The following is a 23,592-nucleotide window of genomic DNA, read 5'->3' as shown; positions in this document are numbered from 1 at the left end:
TAGAGACACAGCCATACCTCCAAAAGAATACCTCATATTTATTCTTGCTTTCTCTCAGAAACCATAAACTAATTTTTGCTGCTTATATCTGTTTATTCACTGAAAGAGGGATCATTTACTCAAGGACTGAAAACCCCAAGTCACCTCAGATGTCTAAAGATCTGAGCCCAGTGCTCCTCTCAGTCAAAAAAGAAACCTCTTAGACATTGGCACCTAATAGCCAAAAACACAGAAAAATATATAGGAAATTTATTCCTTGCAATATCTTTTGTTCCATCCCTCTGCATTTGAAGGCAGTCAACTCGTTATTCAGGGGAATCAGTGCTGTGGGATGTAGCTGTTGGATAGCCAAGGTCATTTTGAAATTTATGTTTCTGACTGAGGCATACCAAGGCACCTGTGGTGCAAAGTTGAGATCATTTAGAGTGTCTTCACATAAAGGAGTGCACATATAAAGGAATCAGTTTAGCTTTTTGGCTCCCTGTATTTAACTCACTGGTAGCTACTTCCCCAACAATAAGAGCATCAGCCATCAACTGATTGCTGCATTCGGCTGTATTTCATTGAAGTGAAATTGAAAGTTCTGACAAAGAAAGGGGAGAGACAAGATCTTGTTTTATCATTTTGTTGACTTGTTTTCTAAAGAAAAAATAATAAACTGTAATTAATAAAACAGTTCTTCAAGTGAACACCTCTCTAGGTATTAACAGTAGACAAAATGTTCTGAAGGCTCTCAGAATAATAGAAATTTTATTAAAGAAATAGAAAAATGGCATCTTATATGACTCAGAGTCTCAGACTTCTGTTGCAAATTGATGCCTAAAGAGTCATGCTCAGCAAGCAAAAGGGTCCAGTTCTGCACATGTTTTTCAAATATCCTGCAGTACAACTTGGAAAGAACCCCTACTGTGTAACATCCAGGCTCGGTGCAAGGCCAGCCACTGAGATCAATACAGACACTCAGAACCCTGCAATACTTACAGGCCATTACAGCAATTCTAAAATCAATGAAGTATTTTAACAAGGTGCTAATGTAACTCCATTGAGACCAAGATAGTGAGCCAGCCACAACATGCTTGTGACAGATTTTTGCAGAAGCATTTTCAATTACTGTGTAGTTTTGAAGAAAGGATAAATAGCAGTTTTCTCTGTGCCTGGCATCCTAAACACAACCCCATCCCCAGCCTGCCCCACTCTGCTGCCCACTCAGGGTGCTGTAGTGAGGCTGCTGTGCTTGAACCAGCCCGACTGCTAAGCCAGTCCTTTCCAGCAGTGCTCCTCAAGGCAGCTCCCAGCATCCAGTGTCCCTGTTTTAGTACACTGCCAGAAGATGTACCAGAGATAAAAAAGCAATGCTCAGAGCAACCTCTTCAGCTGCAGCCAATTAAACTCCTCTAGAGTGACCTATATACAATATACCTCAAAGGCCACTTCTAGCTTAATGTAGGCCAGCAAGCTGCCCCTTCTTAACATCTAGTGTCCATAGCGGGTGCCATGGCAGCAGCATTGATGGAAAATTCTCTCTTTGCATGGAAACGTGTGACCTGCAACTGCAACTTTTTGATCCCAAAGTAAAAAAGGGACAAGAGAACTGAAATGATACTGCTGTAATGGGTCATCTCATTATCCAGTCTTAGTCAGTGACTAGATGCCAGTCCTCTACAACAAAGGCAATATAAGAAGTTCCCCTCATTGCAAACATCTGTTGGAAAAATGTTCTAAATTGGAGCAGTCAAATGACTGTGGTTTCAAAAACAATTACCATTTAAAAAAGGACGACAACTACCACTCAAAAATAATTTACCTTGATCCTATTGCACAAGTGGTTTGGATCACGGACAACAGGACAACAGGCCGTGATCCATTTGTGAGACCAACTGCAGGCAGCTTGTGGAAAGCTTTGCATCACAAAAGAAAATCAGCATGAAACCTGAAAAACCACTTTATGATTGTTGCCTTAGTCCCAGAGACCTTGCTTCTGGAGAGCTCATAAATCTGTCCTCTCTTCCACCCTTTTCAGCTGCTATAGCGAGCTGCTGGAAGATGCCTCTGTGATACAAATTAAGATGCCAGATCTATACTGATGGACTTGGGAAATCTTTGGTAACATACAGAAATCTTTTATTAACTTTCCTAACTTACAGAAAAACTGTTGTTCCAAAGTCTTTTCTTTGATGTAGCATTTGGACACAGGAATTTGAGACTGCAGGGAGAAAAGAAAGGGTAATTTTTTAAAAAAATAAAATTAGGGAGTCAGTCAAAAAGGTAGATGCAGCTTGCAGTTGTTACTTCATGCTTTTTATCTCAAGAGTCATAGAATCTTAAAATGTTTTGGGTTCAAAGGAACACAAAGATCATATAGTCCCCCTGCCATTAAACCAAGTTACTCAGAGCCCCATCCAATCTGATCTTGAACAGCCACAGGGATGGGGCATCCTCAGCCTCTCTGGGAAACCTGTTCCAGGGCCTCACTACCTTCACTGTAAAGAATTTCTTCCTAATATCTAATCTAAACTTTCTCTCTTTCAGTTAAAGGCCATTTTCCCTTGTCCTATTACTACCTGCCCCTGTGAAAAGAACTGAGTAAAGCATCCATGTAAAAGGCTAAAAAAGGTAAAAGCACTTGGACTCCATTTCCCCCTTGCAGTCAATCAATACCTGAAGCTGTGGGGTTGAGCACAGCTTTCCTAAAGGGAAATATTTTCTTTTGCACTCATCCATCTTGCTTCTCTCCTTTCTCCCTCATCTTCATCTCTTTTTATCTGTTCCCTGAATTCTGCTTTTATTTGAGGTCTTTTAAATTCACCAGTCTAGTAATTTTTACAGTTCAATCTTCTCCCAGAGACATTTAATTGGGCCAGAGATTTGTCTCTGAATGCTAGTTCTTGCACAAAGTAAACTCTGCATTGCTAGGAACCACAGAAGAGAGGGGGATACCATCACCATTAAACCATGATGCTGCATGAAGCCATTCACTGGGTACCTAATGTCAGGGTTTCTTCAGGTGATGTTCTCAAGCTATTTTCACTGGGATATGATGCTGCAGTCAGTAGTCATTCTGAATGACTGAGTTGTGGTACAATTCTTTGAGTCTTGATTTCAAGAATCTGGAATTATCTACTGCCTGGGAATAATTAGATACCCTTCTGAAAAACAAGCTCTTTTTGCTTGGCTGTTAGTACTGAGTATTAGGATATTCTTAGTTCCTGGTATACAAGTATTTCTCTAAGGCTGTTTTTATAACATGTATCAAGTTACAATTATAAGTCAAATAGCTTCACAATTAAAAGACATACTTGGCCTTTTTTTATCTTGTGAACATTTGCGTGAAATTGGAGCCTTGCTGTGGGGCTTTTTTTTACATAATTGAACCTTTTAGTGAATCCCTCAAATAAAAGATATAACAGCTCTTTATAAAAAAGAGAACAAACTCATCAAAACAAGTAACAGCCCAAATTGTCACCAAATTGTTGCTTCTGTGTTTCCTTGTCACCTAGTTATATATCTGGAAATTAATGCAGAGGTGCAGATGACATTTCATTCTTCTTCACTGATGTCACTACAGAATCCCAGCACTCCTCCACCTGTTCTCCTTCAGGACAGCAAAATCAGTAGTTCCTTAGGAGCATGACTGCTATTTGCAGCTCATTGATAACATCTTTCTACTTAACTATTGTTTTACGTGGTCTTTACCATTAAAGGTGTTTATTCAGCAATAATACAGTCCTTCTCTTCTCCACAGCCCTATATATCATCTGTCAAAGGGATTTCTACTCAAATGGAAGAACACATAATCCACTTTCTAGGAAAACAAGTTATCTTTATCCCTCCTATCACAGACCTACCTAATTTCAGAGAAAGCTCATTTTTATTCTGTCATAGACTCCAGCTTTCTCATGTTTGTCTGCATCATAGCATGGTGCAGTAAGCCTATGACAAAACATGAATTAATTTTTTGTGGCTGCAGGAAAAATCTTGTGTGCTGTAGGCTGCAGTAATTGGGTGATCCTACTGGGACACTCTGATTGTCACTGCAGGATTTGAAGTGGCAGGTGTTTAGTTGTGATGCAGATTCATCCTCTCATGCCTGCACTGCCTAACAGCATGAAGGCAAATCCAAAGCTTCCAAAAGCCTGTAAAACTCTGATAATCCTGCTAAGATTTATTGCAATGGTTCAAGAAAGAGATACAAGCAAGTCCTACAATCAGATAAGGAAAAAAAGAAACTTTTTTTTTTAAAGATAAGCAAGTCCACTCTAAAGGAAGAAAGCCTGTAATTCACCTTAAGTACTATCCAAGGAGAAACTAATTCCTTTCAGATGTGGGGTCAAGTTTTATGTGGAGTCATCTTGACCTGTAATCAGTTTGGCTATGAATAAACATATGTACTCTAAGGAAACATGGAGTGAAGATAAAATATGATCACTGACATATCTAGTCCAGCTCTCTTGGAGCTCTGTGGAAAGGCTGCCACTGATTTTGATGGGATTTGGATGTAATTCTGTCATTCAACACAGGTGCTTTGATTCAGGACATTTTGGTTCTCTCAGTGTCAGAAAAAAAAAGCAGTCCACATTACCATCAGGAGAAACCAGAAAAAGCACAGTACTTCTCAAAATTAAGCCAGAAAATCTTTTAGAAAGAGTTGTGTTACCCTCAAATGAGTCCCTCTCTGCTGGTGGTGAACACTAGTTCAAATGCTAGCTTAAATTGGAAAAGGGTTTTCAGCACAGCTGGAAAAAGCAGGGAGAGATTTTGCGAAGCTGGAGGTTTCTACTTCTGTCCTTCCATGAGTGGCACTTTGTTTAACATATGAATTCTGGGGAACTTATTGATGACAGCCATCACTAAGCAGTGGTTCCACTTCCTAAAGCGTAGGGAATAAAAATACATAATTGCATTTTGCAGTGGTCAGTGCATTAACAAAAGAGTTCCCTATTTCAGTGATTTCTATAACTACCAACAAAATGACCCAAATTGCTCTTTCTCAGGCACACCAGCTGTAAAACTAAATTCACTTCACAGCAATGAGATCCACGGGCTAAGTTCTTCTTGGTGCATGACAAACAGGGCCATAAAAAAATTTAAATCATACTTCTGATTGTTAGAGCCTTGGAAAAGGTATAAAGAAAAATATCACTTTCCTTGACTTAAGTATTTGAATTTCAACTTTTGACTGGAACAGAAGCTAGAGGGAAGTTGCAGAACCTTGGAGGCAAGGCTAGAAGCAGCTGTTTATATCAGATAGTCATACCAATCCACTCTGACCATAATGACATTGGACAGCAGATCAATGGCTGAGCATAACTTTGGCACTCTGTATAGCCTGTTGATGATATTTTGTTTCACAAAGTTTGTGTCAGAAAACAGTCTGAAAATGAAAGCAAAATTCCTTGTGGAAAAAAGTCAATATCAATGATCCTTTCCACTAAGCAGAAGGAAGGACCCCACAGACTCTTGTCAGACTGGATTCAATTGGAATATTTCTGGTTTTTAGGTGGCTTATCCTCATCCCCCAGCAGAACAGACTCCTTGAGGCTGTACCCCAGCCATCAGTCCCCACACTCCATGTGAGCCTTGCAGCCTGGGGAAGTGGGAATGATGGGGATCCCCTGGCTGAGCAGCCCCAGTCTCAGGGCCCACCTGGGCTGCCCAGGACAGTCTATCAGCTCAGTGCAATGCCAGTTCCTAGTGGCACTGACACCACCTGCTCCTTCATCCTTCCCCCTTTCCTTGACTCTTGTTGGCCACTGAGGACCATTCTTTCTCTAGGAATTCAGGTTGGCTAAGTGGAAGCCCATTCTCCTGTCCTCAGGACAACCATCCAAAAATGATGGAGCCTTGCAGTTTTGCCAGTCACTCTGAAACTGCCCTTTGGAAAGGGTAGGAAAAGCCAAAAGCAAATCTGTGTACCAAATTCAAGGAGAGCAGCTCCACTGTCTGTGGAAACAGTTGGACAGAAATGAAGGGAAACGAAGCATGCCTCACACGTGACTGCTCCGTTGGCATGGCCCAGCTGAGAAGTTGCCAGCCACTGTCAGCCCTTCTGTTGAGGACACTTTTATCCAACCTTGTGTCCTTCATTTGTACTCTTAGAAGAGGATGGGGTCAGAGGGCATTCTGCTTTCTTTCACAATCCAGCTCCACACCTGGGTGTAAGTCAAATTCTGAACTTCAAGCAGAAATATCTCTACCTCCCTCACATAAACTCATTGCCTGTTACAACTGCTTTGCATGGGCAAAGCCACTCTCAACTGGTCATTGCTGACCAGAAGCAACAATGCCCACAATAAACCTTAGTAGAGAATTAGCTTACCATAATGACTTTTCCAGGGATGTCATGCAAAGGCAGGAATAAACATTTTCACATGTAAAACTTAGGTTCTGCATATACATCCACCTTGTAAATCATGTTCAGTAGGATGTCACAACCAGACTGATACATGCAGTGTGTTACCAACAGTCAGCTTAGATACAATGGCAACCAGCTCTGAGAAGGGAACGAATTTGGGATTTTCACATCATCCTCTCTCCTACAAGCTTGACTTTAAGGTTCACTTTGAAGGCAATCATCTGGATAGCAGGATGGCAGTTAAATTTTCTGGACTCTGAAAAGCAGACACTCACTGGCTGGGTTTCCTAGGAAGCACCTGTCAGACCACACATGGCTGTAAGAGATGCAGCTGAATCAAGGCACAGAAGACAGCAAATCTGTAGCCAAGCTGTCTGAAGCAGTTGAGAGAAGAAAAACTTTCAGTCATCCAGGCTGGGAAATTACCGTGTTTGGTTTTCACAAGGTACAGTAACACCTACATTGTTTGCCACTGAAAAATTATATTTACAGTCTGTTGAGATGAAATAATGTACTTTAATCCATGAAATTTAGAAAAGCTGACAGGTTACTTTTTAAATAGCATTCTCTGTTGCCTGAAAGTTTTTACTGCAGACTATAAGACACAGCAGTAAATGTAGTCCCTCTTCAGAGCCTGAAAGCTAAAGTGGCAGTGCTGACATACAAAATAGTGAATAATACAATTAAAGTAGTCTGCTTTCCTTCTAATATGAGCTTGGAGATGTCAGTGTTAGTACTCTTCAGAGTAATAACATTGTGCATTATTAAAGACAAGATCTCAACAGCTGTTTAATGTTAATACAAGAACCCTAAACACATTCTGAGAGGCTCCATGTCAGTCCAATATAGGCACTGCAATTTTAACTTACAGTACAGTTACTACTTTTTCTTGCACTCTGCAAGTTTATTTCCTGTTTTGTCAGGGAATCATTAATCTTTAAAAAAAATTTGAAAGTTCAGAAAAGAACTTCTAAAATGTACCCACAGTTCTCCATATCCTTATGTGAAGAAAAAGAAAGTTACTTTAGAGTCAGACAAATATCTGTCCCCTTCCCCACAGCCTTGGTATTCATTCCTCGTCTTCATTTTGCCTTGAGTAGAATTCCACCGTTCCTCTTTTCCAAGACCGAGCAATACTGGCAGCAGCTGTGATTCGTAAAGAGCCTCATGCAGGATCTGAGTTTAAATTCTAGCTGTTCACACACTGTGTGCTAGCATATGTTATAAGCAACTATAAATTGTGTACAGATGTGTTCCAGAATTCCAGTGAAGCCAAGCTAACAACATTGAATAACGGCTCGTGTGCTTTGTAATTATACATAATGAATGTGCTGTCATATAACAGAGTCCATCTCTGTGTCAGGATTTATCCACTGGCTTTGGAAGCAAGGAATAAGAATTACAGCGTGAATTTTTAAGCAAGATTTTTAATAGAAGATATGCAAACCAAAGAGAGATGACTGATTTCTGGGGAATATTTTATGTAAGAGATTCTGATTAAATGAGTGCACAAGCCAGGGCTCAAAAAAATATTTGTTTAGAATACTCTTGAAGGTTTAAAGAAAAAAAAATACATATAAGTAAAAAGAAAAAACAAGCAAACATTGGCCCAGTTGGAAAAGCAAAGTGCCAAAAAGCAGAAAATAGAAGGAAGCACAGTAAAGGAATGGGGTGGGGTGGGCGAGGAAGAGGGCAGGCCGCTGTCAGAGGAAGATGACTCTAATCACCAGGAAGAGCAGGGCTGAAGGGAGATAAGCATCCTTAAAGTACCCTGTACATATTCTCTGTTGTACTCTTGCACAAAACTGATGATTTTAGAGAGAAGATTGCTCTTTGTAAATTAGAGTTTGAACAATAAATGCTGGGAATATTGACCATCTTTGTTGCGTGGAGAGCGCAGCCCATCATTGCTCAAACACCAGATGTGCCCTTCCCAGGAGTCCAACAGAACAGCAGCACTGTTGTCAGTTGCCACTGACCAGTGGCAAACACCAAGAAGATACAGAAAGTATGACTAGAAGAAATAATTATTTTCTTTAAGCTGTGTAGACAAAGCAGTAGAGGAAAGAGAAAGGCTTGAACACAATATCAAAATGTGACCATAAGCTAGCTAGCTGGCAGAAGATCTGTGGCCTGCCCCACTTAGAGCCCTCAGAAAAAGCATCTCAGCATGTATTTTAAGTTAATCTTGATCAAGCTCTGGTCCCACTATCCTGCCCATTTCCAGCTTTTCATGCCCTTCTCTGTGACTTTAGCACAAGCACTTATTTGATTGCATGGTGAAGTGCTTCCCAGAGCTGGAAGAACTGAAAGCTTATGAAATAAAATAATTAGCTTTCAGCAAGGCAATTTCTCTGGATGGGATCCATGTGAAATCAGAGAGCTGCCAGGGTTAATGCAAGGGTGGGGATAGAGGTGTGCAGCCTTGGTCCACAGGGTGTATGAAGGTTACACTTACCTAGTCCTAGATTACCTTGAGCTGCTCTGGAAGCATACTCTGATGCCTCTCAGAAAATGCCATAAGCTTCTTTGCAATTCTATAGATAAAATTTTGCTTCTTTGGCAAATAGAGAGAGATACCTTTTCTTATAAACTAAGATAATTAGTGGTTCCTCTACCCCAGGTTGCTCTCCTGATTGAAAGAGGGCTTGTAGGTGTAATGAGAGTACTCTCCAGCAGACAGTAGCAGCAAATCATTAGTGAACAGCATCAGCTCTGACAGAGGCACAGCTTTCAAGATTCATCCTGTGTTTGAAGGTGATTTGCTACATCAAAGCTGAGAAAATATATAAATAAGGAAAAGGAAAAAAACTCTGATTATATCTTGCTTTTTTGTTATTGAGCTTACCTTTTGGTATAGATCTTCTTTCTTGTGTTATACATTCCAGTGCATTTCTCCATATGCATTGTATTTGCATCATTTGGCAAAGAACATGAAAACCTAAACGATGATCAGACTGTGCTGGAAAGGATCTGTTAACAGAAAATACAGGCAGTTAAATCACATCATATTAAATCAGCAACATTCTTACCCCTGAAGCATGGCATCTTATTATTTATGGACTATTTATTTTTGACTCTTTGGTCTCCTTATATCTCATGAGCCTGATTAGCTACATATTTGATGGTTTCATTTTCTCCTCTCTGAAATTCCTTGGATTAATCCATGCAGGTCATTTTGCTAACCCATTTTGTCCAGACTTGTGATACTGCTTGGTACCCTCAGAGTCTACCTTACAATGTTGATATAGCTTAACAACTGGCTGGTCTCCAGCCTTTCTCTGCCACAAACAAAAAGATGAATACTCCTATCCCTTATCTGGGAGGGACAGATGCAGCTGTACTTCCTAGCTCAATTTTAACTGCATATTTCTGAAAGATTAAGTGCTATATACGAATTCAAAGTGAATCTTTTGAAAACATATCTATGGAAAACATGTAAAAGCACAGAACTAACACTAGAAAGGGCTGTGGCTCAAAAAATCTCGGGTAACATTAGATTGTCTGCCTACAGACTGTCAATGAACAACATAGATTTCTGCTATTTTATTGTCCTGCTGCCTTTTGTTGTGTTAGATGCTATATTATTTCCCTGAGTCTTCTCTTAAGGCAGACTATATTTGAACGCTTTATATAGCAATGGTTCCTGATTTTCTGGACGAACTGATCTGAATTACATGACATTATGTCACATAATGATGATGGTAAGAGGCAGCAAAGTCTGATACTGCTTTTCAGACAGGATAAACTGCAATAGAAGAGGACTTGGTGACAAGTTACACTGGAGGAATTTTTGCAAGGGATGACACTTCCTCTGAGTGTCCTAAACTTCACCTTAAAGCATGTCCTGTGTTGGGCAATGGAGTTCAGTAGTAATGGTGCAGGACTTCACAAAGGGCTGCTGTCAGACCAGAGTCACTGTGGTAATCTTGGTAGCAAGCACAGGGTGACTCAGTAAGTAAGAAAGAAAATATGAAGGTAGTGTTTTGCACATATAGAATAACCTGGTCTCAACAACAACAAACATCTCTTGTTGCTGGCTCTAGCCATTTTAATACATTTTGGAGAAAAGCAGCACAAGAGGAGTTGCTCCATCCCAAAGGGTATGTGTTGCTACATCAAAGAGCAGCTAACTACATTGTCAGGACTTCAGCTGTTAAGACTTAGCATGCTCCACTGCATTCCCAAACCAGCATTCCTTACTTAACAGATAAGGAATTAGTTTGGTGATTAAATTATTTCCATCAAATGCTCCCCCTTTCAGCTATGTTAGTTGTCCTTTGTTGCTTTATTGACCCCGTTTTCCAGGCCATTACTTTCCCAAACAGCAGCCCTCAGAAGAACTATTCCATTAGGGAAACAGTAAGTTTGCAGATTTTAATTTTTCTGGGGCCTAACTGGTATCTGGTTGCATTTCTTCACCTGTTAGCTTTCTTCAGGAGGTTTTACATGGCTTTGCTGCCAGTCCAATCAATTGCTTTTGTTTATTAGGAGAAGCACTAGCCCAGATGCAAAGACCAATGCCCAAGTACTAGACACCTTGTGCTGATGTGCAGTGCAGCAGCTCCAGAGCTTCCCAGATTTCAGAGGCAGGGAGAGAGCTGCTTGAAAATTTTTGCCACAGGAAACAATTGTCTTGCCTAAGGACAAGTGAGTTCAAACTGGAAAAGGTGAGATAAGCACCATAATTAAACTTTCAGAGGTTGGTCTTGTCTCAAGGACTTTGGCATGGTCTCCCCATTGGTGCAGGAAGACAGGGCTGCCTTGTGCAAAAAAGGAGGCAGGAACATGACTCTGCTTTTTCTCCTTCATGATACCATGGGACAATACCTGTCCTTGTAACAAAGAAACTATAGACACTTTAACTGGGATTCATCCCTACGTGATGCACGTGCTCATTTTTGTCTTCTTCCGTTTCAATATTGAACCAAGTTGCAGAGACAAATTCTGGCCCCATGGTATTACCCAAGGTGAACAGCTGAAGCATTCAGATAGTCATTTTCTGAATCAGCTTGCAGAGCCTAAGTAGCTAGATTAAAAGAATACAGGTGGGAGAGTGATAAATCCCATGATCAGAGGCATTTACAACGAGCTATAAGACTCTGCTTTGTGCTGTTTGTTGCTTTAGGCTGGGATTTTTAAATCCCAGTCTTTGTTGTTTTCCCAGCTTTGTTTGCTCAAGGCAAAGTGATTGTTGAATACCTCACACAGAGGCCCCTAATTCTGGCTGGGACAGCCTGTAATATAAAACTTTAATGAGACACAGTACCAGTATGGAAAGATGTGTCATTCCAGTCTTACTGCTGCTGGTATTTCACTAATTTTACCATATGGTCCACGTCTTCAGTACGCTATTTTCCTGTAGTTTCAGCCCATATACCAAAGCATAGAAAGATGTACACTAAAGGCCACATTTTGCTAGGTTTATTCCCCTGAAGATGTGTCCTGTCAGATCTGACCAGCCCCCAAAAAGCCACAGAAACCATGCACATGATTTCCCTGGTTCTGAAGGCAGCATCATGGCTGGTTAAGCAAATTTTTTTTGACTGGCCTGACTGAAGGGAAGCGAGTAATTTCTGAAGCCTGGCTTGTAATGTAACTATCCCTGCCTGGCATAAGCTCCTGGACCGCGGCTATTTTTACAATTCCTGTGCTCCAGCTGGAGACTTGATTGCCTAAATCGGCTTTTGGATCTCAGAAGCGAAGGGTTAGTGCTGCAGAGCCGGCTGCCGAGCGCAATTGTAGGAGGGATGCGCCCTCCCGTGTAGCAGCCCTGAAGTGCGGCAGAGCCACAGCGCCCGGGCAGCGAGGCAGCTCCCCGCAGATCCGGAGGGCTGGGGCTTTTAACAAAATGTTCTCAAATAGCAACTCTACAAATACTGTCGTTCAATCTGCCAGAACTTACTCATAAAAATTTAATTTGGAAAAAATGGAGGAGCTTATTGCTAAAAAGCAATAATAGTGGGGTTGAGTCCTCCCCACATGGCTTTTTTTTTGCTTGTGCAGCGAACCCAAGTCAGAAGAAACAAGAATACATACACCAAGATATTTTTCTACTCCCAAAGAGGATAGAATAAGACTTTATATATCAAAAAATCAGTAAAATCTCTGTCAAACAGAGCAGGGTAAAGAAAGAAGCATTTCGAGGTGATAGTCCTTTTGCACTAATTTCTTTGGAGGAGTGTAGCACCAGTTGCACATTTTAATTTCAGGGAACCAGCGGAGTTTAGGTTGAACCACTGAGAAATCTTTTACTTTTTACTTACTTTGATTTTGACACCATCATTGCTGCATCGATTCATCTCAAAACATCAAATCAAAGTAGTGGCCATCAGTATCTGTGTCTACCAGTGAAAATTATTATGTTTTTCAAGAATCTGTGTTTCTTCTTAAAGTTTGAGTTCATATTATTAAATTGTAAGGTATCCAAGTACCTTGTAATACAAGAATCTCCAAACTGCCCAAGAGATGTTCTCCATTGGCAAGGAAAAAGTCCTGAAGATAATTCTATTTCAAGTAGCAGAAGAGTTATGTCAGCTATTCCCTATATTTTGTCTCAGCAGTGGCATGGAGTAGCAAAGGGAAGTATTCCTTTTCATGTAGCTGACTAACCCATCTCAGCTCTTGGCACGTGTCCTCAGGGGCTGGGAGCAGGACAGAGGTTGGAGGATGTCTCTGTGTCTTTGTCTCTTCATGGTCCCTGGAAGCAACTTAAAGAGAGATCTTCTGAGCAATGTAGGCAGTAAACTGGATGTTTGAAGGTGGTGATGTGAGTAATAACTATTGGGTGACAACATAGCTGCTTCAATAATGTGATTTGCCTTCCTTCTTTCTTTATTCTCCCTTCTTTATTCTTTCTGTATCCAAGACAATCAAATGGTCAGTATCTTTACTTGGTTATAGATGTATTGGACTGCTTTACAAGAATGTCATAAAAAATACAATCAGTGTATGCAAGTAGCAAGACAAAAGATTGAAGTTATTAATTTAGTTGAGGAACAACAATTTAAAGTGGACTGGTTGGGTTCTGATACAAAGATGGGTTTCTAAACTAAAGAGGGGATGATATGGAAACTTGCTATTTCTGAAGCCCTCTGCATCAAATTTGCCTTTTCTCCTGGTGGGGTAAAAAATACAACCCCATTCATAAAAATGAATGCAAGGTTTAAAAGAGCTCTGGGAACTAGTTTAACCTCTAATATGCAGACACTGTGTGTCACCTATCACATGCTGGTACTTTTCAGATCTTGGATTCATTCAGCAATAGCTTCCAGTTTTTCTATTGATAATACTGTTGCTTGATATCAGTGTATTTGAACAATGGTTTCACAACAATGAAGTTGCTTTGTTTATCCCATGGATTGATAATATGCTACTGGTGGATTATTAATTTGAGAGGGTTGTTTATTTTTGTTTTAATAACAACACATTCAATCAGGACACAATCAGGCCATTTTGTTGCAAACAAACTGTGTTCCCAAGAAACATGCAGGTGTATGGAGTGAATGTATTTCACACTAATTTGTGGATTGGAAATCTGGTCAGCTAAGCAGGGCCTCTTCTGGACATTTGTCAAGTCCTCGGTCCCTGTCAGGTATCACCATCCCAGCCAACACTCCCTGTAGTGCTCTGCACATTCCATTCTGTGGGGTAGGATCTTTATCTTCCTTACTGTCTGGAAAACAGATTATACAGTTTGGATGCTACTTAAAGAGGAAGAGTAAACCCGACCATTACTATTACTTTTGGTTAGACAGAATGGGAATTTGTGTCCTATACATTTTACTTAGCAGCCTATAAAGTTTATTTACATAAGAAGCGGTAGGAGGAAGATCACAGTGCAAAGATTCCATTTTAAAATGAAGTAATTTGTCAACATTTGTTTTTCCACTCATTTCAATTTGCATGCAAAGATACTAAGTTTTATCTCTGGCTGTGCTACAGGGCTATAGTTTATTCACAGCAGGAGAGAGAGCAAATATAAACAGCAAGCTAATGGGCTGAGCCACCATCTAGCTGGAGCTGAAGCTTACCTTAAGTTGATGTCACAGTACAGTAGCTGCAGCAAACAAGTCATTGTGACCTGCAGATCATAACTTATTTGGGCCATGAGAATGAATATAAGGTTTGAAATTTCAGTGTGCATTTTAAGAATGTACCTGAGACAGCTTATGATTCTTTCTAATTTAGGTACAGAAATGCTGTTTCAAACTGTAATTGTAGCAGCCACTTCAAAATACCAAACTGGAGGTGTTGACATCTATCTATAGATGTCTGCTATTTGTCCTCTGGGCTCCTTTAGAGCCAGTGGAGAGACAGGAAACATTTTGGGTGTCACTCACTTAGAATCACAGAATCATAGAATGGTTTGGGATGGAAGGGACCCTAAAGCTCATCCAGTTCCAAGCCCTCTGCCGTGGCCAGGGACACCTTCCACTAAACTGGGTTACTCAATGCCCCATTTAACCCAGCCTTGAGCACTTCCAAGGAGGAGGCCTCCAGAGCTTCTCTGACCAAACTGTTCCAGCGCCTCACCATCCTCACGGTAAAGAATTTCTTCAAAATATCTAATCTAAATTTCCCCTCTTTCAGTTTGAACCCATTACTCCTTGTCCTGTCACTACAGTTCCTGATGAAGAGTCCCTCTCCAGCTTCCCCCTTCAGATACTGGAAGGTTGCTACAAGGTCTCCACACAACCTCCACACTGAACAGCCCCAGCTCTCTCAGGCTGTCTTCATAGTGGAGGTGTTCTAGTCCCCTTATAAATTTCATATTCTTCCTCTGGACTTTCTCCAAAAGTTCCATGTTCTTGTGTTGGAGGCACCAGGACCTGGCTCTGGCACTTGGCACACCCCAGGAGTGTACCCAGAGGCAGGGGCGATGGCACCTTGAAGGGGCTGAGATCAGCTCAGCTGGCTGGAGCCTGGAGCAAATAACAACACCAGGGTTGTGAGTTCAGTCCTCTACAGGTCATTCACCTAAGAGCTGGACTTCAAGATCCTTGTGGGTCTCTTCCAAGTCAGAATATTCTGTCATCTGAAAATAAAGACCTGATTCTCTCCCCCGGCTACGAAAGGAGCATGACAAAAGCTCAGAGGTGGATGTCTCTCCATTTCTGACATACTGTTAGACTGGGGAAATAGTAACTTGAATAAGTAAGCAAAGTTGCTACTTAACCAACACTAAATCTTTTGTCCATTGACATCCCCCTGTAAAGACAAATATTTTGTGCTTACTACATTTTGTGGGAAATGCTTGTTGGACTTGGGAATCCTTTGCTGGCTACAAGTATCAATTTAACTTAAATTTCTATGAAAATTGAATAATACTATATATGCATATTATATAAAAATATATTATTTTCAGAGTTTTTCCATAATGAATATAAATTTTTGAAACTGAACAGGTGTCCTTGGATGAGGAAAGATGGACTTTTTATTATTATTCCTGCATAAATAGCAGAGACAATATTGTCCAGTATGATTTGAATTATTTGGAGTAGCTATTACAACCCAGAGGATGAGTGCACATGCAACAACAGGCTGGCTCGTACCATCAAAACATCCACATAAAGTTTCTTTACTGAGTATGTGATGGCTGCTTCACCTGAATGTGAAGAAGTCTGATGCCCTGTATTTGATGACAGTGATGGAGAGAAAAGTACTCCTTTTTAAAATTTATACAGAATTTTTCACTGATGCAATAATAGTAAAATATATGGGGAAAAATATAACAGTGAAAATTTTCTTCACTGATATGCCAACTTTATTCATTTCTGCATGCAAAAGCTGAATTATTTATTTGCATGAGACAATTTTTTCTATACAGTTACAGCAAATACTTGTTGATGTCTTAGGAAAAGTTTTTACTTGATCAGGTAAGCATAAGACTAAATTTCTTTCATCAGATATATAGTTTATTGCTAGCTACAGTCTGAAAGTGCACAGCTTTGAGATGGAGCTACAGACTTATTTTTTGACCACAAGAGATGAAAAATTACCAAGTCTGTTTGCTGTTTGAATGAGATTTTAGGAGTGAGATAGCCATATAACTCTTGATAAGACTGGGTATTTCATTACCTCCTGTGAGCTGTCATGACAGCTATGTATTTTGTATTTCTGCTGCTGTTAAAAGAGTGAACAGAATTGATCAAATGGGCTGCTAGCAAGAACTGTTCACTGGAAATCTCAGATCTTTCCGGAGGAAGATGGAAATATATGAAAATACTTAAGCTGAATTCCAAAAAAGCTCTATGTGAGAGATTGTATCATGAGTTTAAGGATCAAGTGGTCTAAATACCCCAAGAGGCACGTTTTCTCCTTTCTGTAAATCAGAAATTAATGGGAATAAAACTCTTATATAACTTATCTTATAACTCTTATCTCCCTGTTTGGTTTTGTTGGGTTTGGTTTTTTTTCCTTCTATTGCTCTAAATTTCAGAATGCTCTTCTTCCCATGAGGAGGATTTCTGAGAAGGCACAAGTAAGTGATGATTGAATAAGAAATTTCTGGAATAAAGTGTATTGGATCCCCAAATCCAGATCTCACAGAAATGAGATCTCAATTCTGAAGGTTACATAACAGGAAAATCAGATAAATATGTATACTCAATCTTGATTGATTTGATAACAAAGACCAAACAGACATTGTGATAGACTTCTGCTAGAACTTTTGGCCATTTCTGACTTGCCTTTCTAGATGATTCTGTACAAGGAACAAAATTAATAACTGTACTGTAGTTCAGATTTTAAGCTTGTGCCTGGGGCATGAGTTTCCAAACACCTCTGTCCATACTGGTTGCAATTTCAGACTTCTATTTTCTCCGATGTAGAAGCTTGATTACAACAAAAATGGAAGCCCAGTTCAAACAACTATGTACTGTGCACATTAATTCTTCTTTGCAAGCCTGTAGGAAATTCTTCTGGCCAGAAAAAGCCCAATTTTCAGAGCACCTGTCTCTGAGAGGCTTTCTCTAGCATCACATCTCTCAGCCCCTCATTTCTGGCCCATGCATTGACTCTCCTGTGGGTTCCACATAGAAGACCTTGAAGTGTTAAGAGTCTTTGATATAGTGCCACAGCAATTTAATTATTTTCTCCTGTGCTGCCTCAGCTACACTAAGCTTAAGGAATTAGATGGGATGCAAGATTTTAGCTTTAATTTATAAAAATGCAAATGATCTGGAATTAAATTGCTCAGAAACTTGACTCTCCATCATACAGTGATAAGCAGCACTTGAGCTGCAGCTCTTTCCCATGGCACAGAATTCTGCCTGAGTGATCGCTGGACTGGGAGCTTTTCTACCTCACCTCCTCTTCCCGTCTCCAAAGAATTTAATGTGCTACAAAGTACTTCCACTCCACTCTGTTTTCAAGGAGGAAGTGACCTGAAGCACAGACCAGATTTTCAGAAAGTCCTTTCTGTTGAACTTCCCATTCATATCCATGGAAAGTCCTCCATCTGCCCAGAATATCAGTTTTCCAGGGCTCCTCTTGCACAAGAAAATCAACAAACAAATACCAGCACATACCTTGTGACCCCTTGGGTATTTACTCCACCTTCTTGATCTCTTCTGCTTTTGAAAAAAACAATTTGAAGCATCTCCCATTGCTGATTTTATGCAGGATCTTTAGAGGATTATAGCAGATAAAGAAACACAAGTTTTATTCAAGGTGAGAAACCAGCATGATTACAATTCATTGTCATTCAAGCACATAACACACAGACTGCCTCTGCAACCCTGTCTCTTCTCCCTTGAATATGGTGTGGAGTTTTAAAGAGTTATTGTCTTTGCCTTCCTTTTCTCACCAGACACACTGGATTATTGGAAGTCTGCCAGTAGCTTTCTTGACTTAAGGGACTTGAGATACATATACATACATACATATACATATATATATACATATATATATACATATATATATACATATGCATCTCTCCCTGATAGTTAATCTGTTTAAATCATCTTAGTTTCCAGATCTTATTGACCCTATCACCTGTTTACTCTGTTTACACTTAAACTGAGCTGAAGTTTCCCCTTCTCCTGCACCCCCAGGGCCATACAGAATTCTGTGCCTCCTCTGTGCGCCTTGCCCCGATTTACTCCACCTTCTCTTCAGTTTAATTCTGCTGCAGTGTCAAATCTGTCATCATCTGCTTTTTCCAGAAAATGCTCAGTACCCTGTATGTCCATGATCTATGCACAGATATACCCTTGGAACTTGCTTGGATTACCGACTTGCAAAACTTACAAGGTACACGGGTGGAGTGGCAGAAATGTAACTGAGAACCGAGGTTTGGTTAATGCCTTTCCTCTTGTGATCAAGGTGTTTGAGGCTGTAAAACAGACTTTGGTGTAGGGTGCAGTATGTTTGAAGAAAACAATAAACACAAGCTTTCCACTCTGTATAGCACTTGATAAATATGTGTTTATTTCCTCATCTTTCACCAGTTTTACAGTTTTAACCAGTGCCTCAGTGGTTATGTTTGTCAGAAGCATACAATGGAACTTCAAATAGTTCTATTCTGTAGTTATGAAATTAAAAACAAATTAATAGGCCTTTCCATATGGATCTGCGCCAAAAAATAACAAAATTATTTTTTTATAACATATTACAGAGTTACATAAGATTTCAACTTACATTTCTAACTTACTCCACGTACTGTATTTACACAGTTAACTAATTAATTATTTACATTTTTCAAATTCTGTAGTCATAAATCTTTTTATATTGTACATTCTAGTTTAAACTTTTATTACAGAAATTATTTAACACGCATTTCAGACACTGGAATTTCAATATTTCACATGAGTTCTAAGAAATTACTGCCTGGTTTCACTAGTGATGTGTCAGGATGCCTCCTTCATAAGAAAATACATATATTACAAAGGAATTTTATAATATTCAGAATCTTAAATTTTGAAAAAAACTAGGTACATGGGATGTAATAATGATAATGCTATTTTTGTTTCTATGTAATATTTTTTTTTTGGAATGACATTTTACCTGAGATGTAAAATTGTTAAATGTGTGGGCTTTTGGTAAAAATCTGAAATTTTACATAAATGTTGGCCTTCTATTTACTGAGAACTAATCCTATCTGTATAGATATATAAATGTTATTTATATATCTATATCATATTTTCCAGAAAAGTCTATATCTACATAAATAAACATTGGTATTATATTAGGAAACTTCCCACTATCCTTAAAAAGCAATGTGCTCTAGTACAATATTCAACTTCTGACACAGACACAATAGTAAATGTGACCTCTAATGGTAATACTTCCTTCCAAGGGAAGTAAGAGGTACCTGTTGAATTTGGAAGACGTGGCAGACAACTTATGTGGACCCAATGAAAGAAATTTTATATATCCAGTCCCAAAAATGTTATGCAGGAGCATCTGACACAGCAGATAACTTTGGGTCAACTTTCCATGTTACATGTAACTACCTAAACACCGTCTTAATAGAAAAAAGTTAATTATAGAAACCCCTTACAACAGTTAATGCTGTGTTGTCTTCTCTCGTTACAATAATATGCATTTCTATTAACAAATGATTGCAGATACCTAGTTTAAAGCAAAAGGTCATAGATTTCATGTTTCTTTTATTCTGTTATTGGTAGACACTGTTAGGCACAACATGACATTCTTGTAAACATGAATTTTGATACATTAGACCACAAACTGAAGTTACAGAAAGCAGTACACAGACATGTAAGAAGCACAGACCCACTACACATTCCAGGCACAGATGCAGCCATCTGGGAGGCCTGACCCTGTATCCATCACAACTGAAACACCCGGCTGACACCAGTGGAAAAGAAACGCATCCGGCTGCCAAACACTCCGGCTTCTGAAATAATTCTCTTTTTGTGTCTTCTACCAAACATTTCATAGACTTTTAAAATATAGATGGTCTCATAATCACACGTTGGTAAAAATGTATTTTATTTTTACCCTGAAACACCTAATTATTACAAAGTTTGTATGAAGAACTAAGGCCCCTACAGCAAGTAATGCAACTAACACATTTAGAAAGCTCTCTTCAAAATATGTATCTACATATTTTCAAAGAGTTGAAAATAATCTTCCAATAACAAGTCATAAGAGAAAATCTCTGGAAGAAAATCTCTTTTTTATTTCCCAAACTTAAAATTGCACTACACTTTCTGTGCAACACTGTGCAACTCAAAAACCAAACTGAGGAATAATTTCTGAGCTTTTAAGTGTATTGCTTATTGCAACTCCCACCCTTCATAACCTGCATGTGTATGGTAGGCACAAATTAATATGAGTTATTTACATCCAACAGAGAAAAATTAGAATTCTTATCAGAAACTATTTATTGAAAAAAAATAGTGCACTTGAATTATGTAACTTTTAAGAAATTGTTCAGTATCCCATGGTTATATGAAGAAACACTAATTTTAGTCTATAAACTCATAGAGGATTTTTGTTCCACTAAGGACCCACGAGCAATCTGAGTAGACAGTTACTGTTATTGTTATTGGGAGAGAGCTCTCTTCCTCTGAATAATCAGGAAAAAAAGGTGGTAAATTATTTAACAAACAAGCTTTGGAAAGATATATTAATTTTCCTTTTCTAACTTGCTAGAAATGGAGAATAAGGCAACAACTGAGATAAACATATATCTTGCTTTGTAAACCAAGCTTCCTAATACATTTCTTAAAAGTGAACTTTCACGCTGAAAAATTGCAAGGCCTTAAAAGAGAAACTTTAATTACTTTGACAAGACCATGCCTTCTGTTTAATTCACTATTTTAAAGCACTCCAAAAGATATTGGGAGGGATTTATTTCAGTGTCATAGATGAGTCTTCAGCTTTAAGTAACTCATTTTTATGGGTAAAAAGTTTCTATAGCATCCTTCATGACTGAATAATGTTTAGAAAAATGCCACCAATTTCCATTACAACCTTCTATGGAAGGTTTTATGTTTATATTTGTTTATGTAGGTTTATATTACGGAAGTATTCTAACCTAATTCCATGGAAAAACAACAGATGGTGCGCTAATATCAGTGTCTTTTGACTGGTCTTATAACCAGACCTCAAAACAAGGGCCTTGCTGTCTCATATGGTCTGGATGAACATGGAAAAGTTCTTTTTTGCCACTCCAAGTAGATAATTTAACCAACCAGAACTGGCTGATAAAGTCATGGCAAGTGACACTGAAGTGATGACAAAATCATTCCATAAGTAGTTTTAAGTCTAAAATACGTAAAAAAAAATGTTCAACATAAATAAGACAGACTACAATTCTCCTGTTTAGAGAAGGGGATAAAGGAAGAAAATTATGCTATAAGACTTCTGAACTCATTTTTCATGCTGAGCAAAAAAATTCACTTTTAAGTTCATTCAGTGCTCGATATCCTGCTTTGTCCACTTCTTTGGTATTCTGTTCTCATTCTGCAAATTCTAACAGAATTTTAATGGTCATCTTACTTCAAATGAAAGAGCAATGAGCTGAAAGCATAACCAGAATAACAGATGCCATAATACTGCAGAACACATTGGTTCTAATGATTTCTGTCTCCTTATATTCACTTCTTGTAATGATTGGGGGCATCCGCAAATGCAAACTTCAGTCTGTAGGCCTCTGCTAGGAGTACACTGATGTCTTCATTTCCCCAGTGTACTGTAGGCAAATTCTGTAAAAATATCAATAACTCCTAATTGAAAAGAAAAAAAAAGAAAATAAGTAAATATGTTTTTTTCAAATATCAGTGCAATAACTATGTATTTTACAATGATCATTTAGAAGAAACCACTCAGGTAGCACCTCTGTATTCGAAACAAATCTGGGATGCAATTAGGTTTAGTGATTTTTACACAGACACTTGCTATTCAACCTAGAAACCTGCTATTAATTGTAGCTGAAATATGGTTATTTGCTTGATTTTTTTTTTTTGAGGAAAATAATCTATGTTTCTGCCTATCGAAATTATTTTTATGCTTCAGGGCATGAAGTTATACAATTTGCTACATTTTCAAAATTATGGATGATCGTTAAGTCTGGATTCTCACACACCAACGCAAAGATAAGCTACTTCTCTACTCATACATGAAGAATTATGAAATAAATTACTATTTCGGTCAGTTACAATCAACTCCCACCTCAATTCTTAGCCCAGGTTTCCCACTCCCTGCTGGTTTCTGATCCCAAAATATTCTCCTGTGGGTCAGCTTTCCCTCTCTCTCATACTAGGTTTAGGCAAAGTTCACTTCCAAGAAGCCTAATCCCAGAAACAGAGGTAACAAGCTCACTGGGACAGTGCCTCTATGTTCACTTCTGATGAAGTGAACATCACCACGATCCTCAGCAGCACAAAGCCTCAAATCCTCATCTGTAGGTTGAAATCTGCCAGCTCTGAGAGGACTCTTTGGAAGATCCACCACAAATTATCTCCTGACTTCATGCAAATGACAATTTTTATAAGGCACATCATTTGACTAAACTAAGGAAATTAGTTTGCTCTTTAAAGAAAAAAAACTGGTGACCCATAAGGTCAAAAACCCCCAAACACGATGCAAAAGCCACCCTAGGCCAAATTTAAAGTTCATGTTTGAAGGTTTCCATAGTGCAGATCACCTCATGCTTTTAATTGTTTTGATAAACTGGGGCAAACCAGAAAAAGAAGTTTTGGATGAGTCAAAACAAAATGAATGTGGATTTTTATGATGGGAGGTATAAGGCAATCTTAGGAATAAGTGAAGCTGTTAGGCCTGCTTGTATCTTCTAGGTGCTCTGTCTTTGTAGAAAAAATGCAGACAATTTGTGCATATTTGTATACATGCATTTGTATTTGTGAGGATGTGTATATTTTTGTGTATGTCTGTTAAGGTTCATTCTAAAGATCAGAAATAAGTGAACAGGAATGCAATTAAAACCACAACCATTATCTTGTTATAAATCAGAATCCTGCAGTATCATGCATAAGTACCCAGGGAAATTATTCTTCATAAGAGTCTTATTCTGGTTCTCCCTTCTCCCTCCTCTGCACCTGCTTTCATAGAAGATGGCTGTAGAAGCCCTTAGCAAGAATTCAGTGATTTTAGGAAACAGCCAGGAGCAGAAATTAACATTAAATTATTTCCTTGTGTTTGTGAGAAAATTATTTTGACTTCATTTATTTCACAGTCTTGCTATACTGGTTCTTGTAATATGAAAAGAGAAAGGACAGAAGTTGAGCAGTACTGTATATTTAATTATG

General features: G+C 38.9%; 1 protein-coding gene across 6 annotated transcripts in view; it reads right to left on the bottom strand.

Moving 5' to 3' along the window:
* Window positions 1-18,761: 18,761 nt before the first annotated feature.
* Window positions 18,762-23,592, bottom strand: part of TBC1D22A (TBC1 domain family member 22A) — a 142,694-nt gene continuing 137,863 nt past the window's right edge. For all 6 annotated transcript variants that reach the window (XM_023918659.2, XM_086886867.1, XM_086886871.1 and 3 more), the window contains exon 13: window positions 18,762-22,050. In XM_023918659.2, coding sequence (XP_023774427.2) covers window positions 21,922-22,050 — 129 coding nt within the window. In that variant the 3' untranslated portion in view covers window positions 18,762-21,921. The remainder of the gene's footprint in view (window positions 22,051-23,592) is intronic.

This window comes from Cyanistes caeruleus, chromosome 4 (genome assembly GCF_971803275.1).
Source record: "Cyanistes caeruleus chromosome 4, bCyaCae1.hap1.1, whole genome shotgun sequence".
Lineage (NCBI taxonomy): Eukaryota > Metazoa > Chordata > Aves > Passeriformes > Paridae > Cyanistes > Cyanistes caeruleus.
Note: the sequence above shows the minus strand (reverse complement) of the source record. Positions and strands in the feature narration are given on the sequence as shown.